The sequence below is a fragment of the Notothenia coriiceps genome, unplaced genomic scaffold (assembly GCF_000735185.1).
Source record: "Notothenia coriiceps isolate Sejong01 unplaced genomic scaffold, NC01 NC01_scaffold00027437, whole genome shotgun sequence".
NCBI lineage: Eukaryota > Metazoa > Chordata > Actinopteri > Perciformes > Nototheniidae > Notothenia > Notothenia coriiceps.
In genome coordinates, this window is record NW_011360138.1 from 22,511 (window position 1) to 32,313 (window position 9,803).

Below are 9,803 nucleotides of genomic sequence, written 5' to 3' on the forward strand. Positions count from 1 at the left end.
GTGTAGTACGGGCGTTCCATTTCGAATTGTTTCCGAGTAGGGAGATCCCGCGGGCGGGTCAGTACACTCCGACAGAACCGCACTAGCGGCGACTTCCTAGACGTTGTACGACCGTAGACAAAGGAGAATGTGAAGAGGACCAAGACATTAAATCATTTCCTTGACTGTTTTACGGTCCGGGGAAATAATTAAAACCGTGGTGTAAGTCCAAGATCTTATCGAAGAAGAGACACCGAAATCCCACATCCTACAAAAACAAACTGGTAATCGGAGGGGACGTTACTGAAGATAGAGTTTATGAAAAGGTATAAACCTTTCAACACCAACATGGAACAAACCGAATTGGAAAGGGTCCCAGGATGGCGGTGTCCGTAAAGAAGGGACACGAACTAATGTGAACTGAGTTACCATTGGTCAATGTAAAATGGTTCTGTCTCTCGAATTGTTTACGTACGATCTAAGTGAAGGTTTGTCAAAATTTTAGGACAAAAAGTGTCCGTACAGTGATCNAAATGCATGATCTGTTTGGTATTTTGAAAAATAAAAAGTATAAATATGCCTTATATAGACCTGTATGGTCCTACACTATATTATTCAAATATAGCATGATAGGTCCACTTTAAAGACACACTAATGGGAAACTGAAGAATAGCTTAAATATTGATGCTTAGACTGTGATTGGTCAAACCCGTGTCTCTCCTGCTGCTTTTAGCTCAGTGAGGATATCCACTATCCCTGCCTTTGGTACCATCATGGAGACGGTCACACAGAAAGAGGTAGGAAGTGCACACCTGTCTATTATGCTGACTTATTACTAATAAATACAAAGAATCACTATAAAGCATGTATTAAACAATCTTTCTGTGTGTGTGTAGCTGCTGGAGCGTGTCAAAATGCAGCTGGCGTCCTTCCTGGAGGACCCTCAGTACCAGGACCAGCACTCTCTGCACATAGAGATCATCCGGACCTTTGGAAGGGTCGGTCCTAACGCAGAGCCACGCTTCAGAGATGAGTGTATGTGAAGGACATTTCAGTAGTGTATTTCTTATCTGTTATCTTTGACTGCTTCTTATGTACTAATTATTTGTCTTCCTCTAGTCGTGTTGCCACATCTTCACAAGCTGGCGCTGGCTAACAACAGCCAGGCGACGGAGATAAAGAGGATCGACGTCGCCACGCAGCTGTTTGAGGCCTACAGCGCCCTCTCCTGCTGCTGTATCCTTTTCAATCAAACTCAATGGTCTGTGAAAGCTGGGCCAATACACTGGTCAGCATGGGTTTAGCTTCGTTAGGGGGACTTTAATTTGTAGTCATAAAACTAGCGATATACTGATAACATTTCAGTTATGCGTAATATTAAAATTGAGAGGCAGAGTACGAAGGCCATTTTGTTACACGTTTTTAATAATGCTGTCAAAATTATCGCGTTAACAGCGGTAATTAATTTTTTGAATTAATTGCGTTAAAATATTTAACGCATTTAACGCATGTGCAGAATGGCCTGCCCCATACATCCCACCAGTGGCAGCGCTGGGGTAGGCTACAGCCATTATACGAAGAAATAGCTTAGCCCCACCATGAAAAATGATGTTAAAGTAAACAAAATAAAGTCCGCCAACTCGCGCGGAGTAAATTACACAGACAGCAGTTAGTAAGATAGATTTCAGCAGCCACTTGTCTGGAAATACCGAAGACTAGAAACGGTTTTGAAATGTTTTGTCACTTAGTCATCGTCTTCTCAATAGAACATCTTTGATAATGTCTTCTGGCCAATCAGAATCAAGATAACGGCGTGGTGTTGTTGCAGGAAGTCCCGACGGAGAATACTTTTGCTGTAGTACATCTCTTTATACATCGATACAACATTACGTGTTGATAGAAATCAACACTGAAATAAGACCCCACGGTTTGATGATTGACAGGTGTGTGGGCTGTCTTTCATTTTGACACACAGAACAATGTTATAATAAACATACATAGGCCTACCGTATGTTAAATGGATATACCCGCCTTCTTTCATTTATCTTTCCATTCCCACAACAATATACATAAAGAAAAGGCATATTTTGGACATAGTTCGAATGGTGATTAATAAATGTTTAAGCTGTGATTAATCTGATTAAAATGTTAATCGTTTGACAGCCCTAGTTTTTAACGATAAGCAAAAGTCTAAATTAGACCTCCATCTTTTAGCTTTTGCTGCTAAGCAACTTCTTTGGATGTATAAAACCTCTTAAAGCCCACATGGTCTTTTTATGCAAGTCAAATAGGCCTGTTGCTGGCAGTTAGAGTAGTTTTAAGAAGGATAAAAAGAGGTTTTATGTCGGTATGCCATTTGTCGTAATGCAAGCATTGTAGCGAGAGTGGATGACGTTCATGCTCCTGTGTACGATATTCATACTGGTCTAAATGTTCTTTTTTTATCGTGTTTCCTGTCTTTGCTTAGCAGGAGTTTTGTGCTTAAGGAATTAGAGTCCACTATAATTGTTTTCCCAAATATACTGCTTTTGATAACCCTGAGGGGGAAACTATGCAGTTCCAAGAGTTCAGCTCACACACACTTTTTTATAACTACTGTATGTATTTCCAAATGATTTACAAGAAGTCTGTGTCAAGGCTGGCTGGAGTTCAGGGTTATCTGTCGTAGCAGTGAGTCAGTGGGACGGCCGTTAGAACAACTGGTTAGAGGTGCTCCTGAATGCCTATAGCTGTGTGGTGCGTATCAGCGCGGCCCCTCCATTCAGAGTGTGGTTCAGTGTGTGTGTTGGCAGAGCTTGCCTGTCATTTGGCAGGAGGAGAAAGGGAAAATAAGCTGCCTCCATTTTTGGGGCTGAGGTAATTACAGGCTTGGTTAAGCAAAGGAAAGGATGAGAGAGGGAGAAGGAGCGTGAGAGGAGGAAAGGACTGAACATCAACTCCAATTCTTAGAAACAGTTCCCAGGATAAGACTCACGTTTACATTACCTCTGTCTCTGTCCTGCTGATTGTTTCTCCTTCTTGCTGTTACTGCTTTCTCACAGTCTTTTTTTCCTCTCTCTACTCCACTCCAGCAACCCCACCCCTCTCACACACACACACACACACACACAGACACACACACACACACACACACACACACACACACACACACTCGGAGGAGAGCTGGTCTGAGGTTCATTCCTGTGGATCTTTGTCAAGCAGTGATTTCACAGTGCAGTAGTGTCCAGGAGGTATAGCCCTAACCTCAGAGGCTTTACCTCCCACTGCACTCCTTTCTCATGTAATCAGTGCAAAAACCTCTGAAACTGTGCATTCCCATATCTAAAAATATGAATGTATGCACTCCCTCTGCCATATAGCTCCTCTGGCCATGACAGGTGGCAGAACACATACAGTCCTGTACAAAGTACTTTTGTGCTGGAAACTTCATTTGGTGCCATATACCAATAAACTTATTTTAGGAAGGCTTGTACATTCGAAGACAAATATTTTCTCCACTATTTTGTTTTCAGTGAGACATATTTCTTTAATAGTTTGAAGTAAACTCCTCCCTTCTGGTAATGCTTGGAAGCACTAACCCAAATAGTATGTTTAACTGCTTGGCCTTGAAAACACCTTATTTTTAATTGTCTATAAATGTAGTGATAAAAACGAAAACATCTGGAAAGATAAGGCATTACATATCTGCTCCTAAATTAAAATATAAATGTGTTTTCTACTCACATCTGGAATATTTATCACAGTCCTCATTAACTTTGTTACCATCCGCCTCCCTGACTGGTTACCAGCAACAGTGCAGCTGGTATTATTTTCATATTCTGTGTGTCTCATTGCAAAATATGGTTCTTGAAACACCTTCTGCAGCGGGGCCTACCACAAAAGTGATTTTGCATACACCGCTAGGTATTTCCATCTGCCTACGACTTTGTCACAGCGATAGGAACCGTATTCGATGCACTCCATAGTTTCTCTTTGAATAAAATCACACTGTACATTTAGATATTCAGTTTAATATTTAATATTCCATCCGTCACATACTTATGTATATATAATACCTGGCTTCATATCTTGTTATTGTTCATTTGTAAATTGTATATTTACTACTTTCTTGTCTTTTAATTTGTATTGTTCAATGCCATGTCTTTTCTGCTGCTGCAACACAAACATTTCCCAAATTGGTATCAATAAAGAACCATCTTATCTTAATCACGATATGTGATTAAGATAAGTTAAGGTTGAATTTGAAGATGGGTGTGGTCTGAGCTACCAATTTACACCCCTGGTCCGATTTGACCATGATTGCAAGGTGGTCTCTATTTAAAATATATGTTTAGTTGCAGAAGGTTGTTTTGCTCTCTTGTCCACGGAGATGCACGGTGCTTTGGATCCACTGGTTATTTCATTTCACTCCTTCACTTCCTGTGCAGTTATTTCTGAGGAGGTGATGCTCAACCACTTCCTGCCGGGCCTCAGGTGTCTCCGGACTGACATGGAACAACTCTCACCTGAGCACGAGGTCAGGAGACACTCACACAGGGGAGGGGTTGATACACATATTCACACACTCTCAATGCACGCATGTTTTTAGTGTCCTGTCTGCATCCGCACGCACTGATAGGCCAGACTGTCTCCCTCTTCATATCTTTCTCACGCACTCATACACACACCTCTGCAATTTCTTTTATTTGTGTCTCGGAATCTCATGCGATCTATTTCATGTGAGCATTTTCCCAAGGTGACTAATGATCAGATGATTGTTTTCCTCTGAACACATCTGTCTGCATACCAGATTCTGAGACATGAATTATTTTTCCTGGAACTTTTCATGCATAAAAAAAATAGATAAAGATTTCTTTATTGTTGCCGTGTTTGGACAGAATTACACCCCTTGTCTTTTTCCACTTCAGTAGTTAACACATGTTTTGTATTGACATATTATGAAATATCAAGATTCTACGGAAGCCCTGAGACGCAGTAAAATTGCGTTTCTAAATGAACAACAGGCAGAGTAAAAAGCTGCTTTTAGTGGTTGGTTTTCATTTCATTAACCTATATGTATCGTGTGTGTAGACTTTATGGATGGTTTAAAACTCACCTAAGAGAACACATGTAGTGGGCTAGCTGTGCTCTTCATCCTCTTGAGGCAGAAATGATTTACTATAACAACAAACATTTAGGAAAAATTCTTCTAAAAATAAATCACCTGTCAAAACCGTTTAGTTTCCATCTATTTAGGGATATGGCAAAATGATCTGTATAAAACTGTTCTTAGATCATAAACACCGGAAATAAAACAATTAGCCTGTCAGTGTTTCCATAGGATCCAGTCCGACTCCTTAATACACGTTGTCTCTCTTTGTATCCTCAACAGGGTATTCTGAGTTCCATGATCAAAGAGTGTGAAATCAAGATTGAAAACCGAGGAATGGCCGACGCACAAGGGTGAGAAAAAGCAACGTCCCATTCACACCATCACACCTTCTTTAACACGGTTATTTTTCATTGCATGACACGCAGTGACAGCAACAAGTGATGACTTTAAGTGGCAGTTGGGAAAAGTGAGAAGTATTCCTTCTGTGAGGAGAGGGGTCACCTAACAGTGTTGGGACTGGGCCCATTTTGTGTGGGTTAATACCCCGGGGGAAAGGAGAACATGTGAGAGTGTTGGACCACACTCATTATGCGGGTATCTTCACAGAGAGAGCAGAAAGCGTTTGGACCCCAGCCAAACTGTGGGTGTCCTTTTTTAAAACATGTTTCTCCCATCTTGTTAACATGTGTTTGGGCTCATTAAAAAGCGTTCATATATGGATGTCAGAAGTGGCTATGTGTCTGCTTCTCCCTGTGCACGCGCTCTGGGTGTGTTTCCCCCCCAAAACCCTCAGTTAAACTCTGAGGTTAAATTCTCTGTGTTTGTGCCGAGAAAATTTGTGTTCTCTTTCATTTTGGTCAGACAACTCTGTCTTTGACGTTTAATACAATAAATGATCAATTGGATCTTTTGAGGAATGTTGACCTTATTTGCCCCAGTGTGATCGTTGCTTTCACCCTGGGATGAAATGTTCCAAAGCACTCAGGCTTCACATAGCAGAGGTGTAATTCTGTGTAGCTTTTATACATGCACAATGGAAACTAAATCACAGTATAGTATGTCCATAATGTTATGAACTCCAGATATTCATGTTGAACACTTTCATGCATACCAAAAATGTATATTTGTTAAAAAGATTGAATTAGAAAGTTAGTATAAAATGTTTAAGATATCATACATTTTAATTCAATAAATTCAGTTTATATGTTAAAAATGCATTTCACTTGTTCATGGACCTTTCTTCAAAAATAAATTGCCAAGATTATTCAAACAGATAAAGTGATACACACAGAAATACACAGGAAAGTTAAGCCCACAAAATATGATCCAGACAAACAGTTCTTTTGTTGTATAGTAACTAAGTGATGGTGTAATTCTGTCAACACCTGTGACCTCTGTGATTATCCGTGTGTTAAGCAATGCTTGTTATTTAGCCGTTCCTCTGCATGAGTGTGAACACCAGCTAACTAAAAAGAGGAACTTGTGGAGCCGTTAGACTGTAAAAATCAGGAGGGGCTGTATTAGCAAACAGCTTTTCCCTCTAAAGAAGTAGAGTAAAGGCCGACTGAAGCTCGTCAACAGATAGGAGGATTGTCTTGTTGTTTCTGTTATGCTTTTATTTCTGTTTTCCACTCCAGATAACCTTGCTTCATCATGGTCAAATTCATCCTTTACGCCATGTTTTTTTTTTTATCTCACAGCTCGATGTCCATTGCCTCCAGTTTGGTGGGCGAGGATGCCAAGACCAAGTTCCTGAGCAAGATGGGTCAGCTGACCACGTCTGGAGCCATGCTGGCCAACGTGTTCCAGAGGAAGAAGTGACCTCTACACCGACGACCCCCTGCTGGCTTCGGGAGCTTTTCATTCTACTGGAGAAAGCAATTGGTTCAGCTTAAAGTAGACATGTATTGCTTTTTCAATCTCAAGAAATGAAGGTTTGCTGAAAGTTGTGTTGGTTTAAAATCAGTGCAGCAATACTTAAAGCTGAAAATCAATGTTTTTTTTTGCAGTGAACGTTTTTCCCTCTGCTCATATTCTTCTACTTAATCATGGCGATGGCATCGTCCAGGACGAGGATCTGCTTTTATGAATTAGTGGTGTCAACATTGTCATTTAAGAAAGAGGAGAAGGACTGAAGAACAGTGTAGGGATGCACCCAAAGAGAAGGGTTCCTGGACGTTTCTGGACTTGAAAGTATGAATTTAAGTTGATTTCAGTGCAGTACTTCCTGTATCAGAAGAGCTTCACTCATCTCTGAGAATCTCTGAGCACGGCTCTGCTGGATTTAATTGAGAATTTCAAACGGCAGTTGTGCGATAGATGCACTGACGTAGAATAATGATTCTAATTGACGACAAAACGGCTCTGCCTTGTACAGTGTATCTGTACTACTCGGAAGTATCGCATACTTGAAGCTATAAATCTTATGTCTTGCCTTTATTTCATCAGTCTGTCACTGGTTTTTTGTTTTGACAGGTTCTGTTTTATAACTTATTTATGTCTTAATGAAAAAAACCTTATTCCAACTTCCAAAGAAATTTGCACTTCACTTGTTCTTTATTATATACACTATATATATATTTGTTTTAATTCAGAGTCTTATACATAATGAACATTATCACTACTTTTGTTGGATTTATTTGATCCGTTTTGGCAATGTGAAGTTGAAGAGAACACTGACCTTGTTATTCCCTCAGTCCGTTGCATCTTGTCTGTGTTGCAGTGTCTCTGATAATTGTATTTTTTTCCGAAGTGGGTATTTGGTTCTATTTTTTGTTGTTCTTTTTCAATATGCTCTACGAGAAACGGTAAATAACTGTATCATACACTGAACTAAAGAGTATGGTACTCATTATGTATATTTGAAATCGGTGTCATGGTTTAATAAAAGATGGACATGAGTTGTGTACTTACATAGACTTGTGGAGGCCTCATTAAATGTCTGCACACTGTTTTCAAGTTCTGATTATGGCTCAAAGTGTCGGCAGGTGTTGAAGGCTGTAAAAGAAGTCACTCCACAGACAAACACGCACTCCGTCTGTCCTGGCCCCTCACATCCAACCCTTTGATGTGCTCTATTGTCTGCTTAGTACAACAAACCAAAGTCCATCTTAAGGGGACATTCCCAACAACTTACTACAGATATGAGAACAGAAGTAAAAGCTCAGATCTGCCGGCAAGATTGCACTTTCTATCCATGCTATCTGTACTTTAAACAATGAGGTTAACTATGGCCTGTATCCTTAAAAGAGGACTATTGTTTCACCTCAAAGGAATTAAACGAAGCTATCAAAGCACAGTCAATCTTTAAGAGCTGCAATTATGTAGTGGTTGAACAAAACGAGAGTGAACAAACACTTCTTGATAAAAACACAATTTGCATATTCAGGCTAATATTCAACCCTGATCACTGATAACATGGCAGGTGGACAAATAATTGATTCACGACCGTGTGTGTGTGTGTGTGTGTGTGTGTGTGTTCCCCTGTATGGGTGTGCCTGTGTATTCCTATCTGTAGATATGTGTGTCAGACAGATGCCTGATATGTGATTTGCATTCCTAGTGAATGGTTTTGTTCTTTGTGTGTCAAAACAACTTTTCTGCTTGCCAAGACCCTTGCATGGCTTTTTTTTTGCCATTGTGTTTGCACATCTGGGTGAGAGCGTGTTTTTCTCAATATGCAATGTGTGTGTTTTCATGACATTTCTCCTGGCATTTTTGGCGCTGCAGAAATGGCATCAGGAGGCACCTCTTACTCACATTGGTGACTCTGGTGACTCATAGATCACATCTGTTTCCAAAGCAAGCACATCCAGCCCAAAACCAACCGGAACACGGTGGCTAAGCATAACGTTTTTATTCTGTTCAGTTCTGTGTGTGTGAGGGCAATAAGCATGTTTTTCTGCCTTTTGTGCTTTTCAGGGAGCCCATGCTGAACCTCTTGAAGCTTCCTCCAAAGATCATGGCACCAAAACAGGCTGCGGCTGCTTTCTTCTCTGAAACGAGTGTTTGTTACTTTAATGGAAACCATGGCGTGTGTTTTTGTGCATTTGTGTGTATATGAGCCGTCTGGAGCAGGCCTCCTTCGTGAACTTTGACTTGTTGTAAGTGATGCTTCGCAACACAATCCATACTGACTCAGATCATTTGAAGTGTGATGCTTGTAAAGCAGCATGCATACGTTTTTTTTTTTACATAAAACAAGCTGCATTCTATGTTTGAAGTGGAGCCTAACAGTGACTTCTCTGTGTTTTCTGTTGAGTTTTGTTGGTAGGGCCTGACTTTGGATGCCTGGCTCTTAATTGCTACTGTGCGAGCTGCAGAGGCTCCACCACGAAACAGCTTCTTTCAGCATGTTTTTACAGGAAGAGGGGGAGGATGAAGCCCATTAGCTCCAGTGGTTCAGCCTAAAACCCTCTTAATATTTCCTTTTTTCAAAGTTCTTTCTTGCTCGTCTCTCTTTTCTTTTTTAGGTCCACTTCTATAACTCTTTTCAAGTAATGAAGATGTCCTTGCATCTGTTTTTATACCTTGTTTACCTCTTTTCTCCTAACGTGCTGACCAACCCTTTCCCACATTCGAGGTATTTGCATAACTGTCACTTTGAAAAGAACATGTATTCTCCACTCTGCCATAACCTTCCCTCTATTGACTTGCCAAGGTGGGCTTGGTCTAATCTCCTATGCAAATTCTGTGTGTTTTCTCATCTTCCCTGGGAGCAAAAGAAAAACCA

At 40.5% G+C, this 9,803-nt stretch overlaps 1 protein-coding gene across 1 annotated transcript in view; it reads left to right on the top strand.

The window, feature by feature from the left end:
• Positions 1-8,013, top strand: part of relch (RAB11 binding and LisH domain, coiled-coil and HEAT repeat containing) — a 28,403-nt gene extending 20,390 nt beyond the window's left edge. Inside the window, exons 26-31 of the mRNA XM_010785232.1 lie at positions 713-776; positions 876-1,014; positions 1,099-1,215; positions 4,407-4,495; positions 5,351-5,421; positions 6,772-8,013. Coding sequence (XP_010783534.1) covers positions 713-776; positions 876-1,014; positions 1,099-1,215; positions 4,407-4,495; positions 5,351-5,421; positions 6,772-6,892 — 601 coding nt within the window. The 3' untranslated portion in view covers positions 6,893-8,013. The remainder of the gene's footprint in view (positions 1-712; positions 777-875; positions 1,015-1,098; positions 1,216-4,406; positions 4,496-5,350; positions 5,422-6,771) is intronic.
• The last annotated feature ends 1,790 nt before the right edge of the window (positions 8,014-9,803 follow it).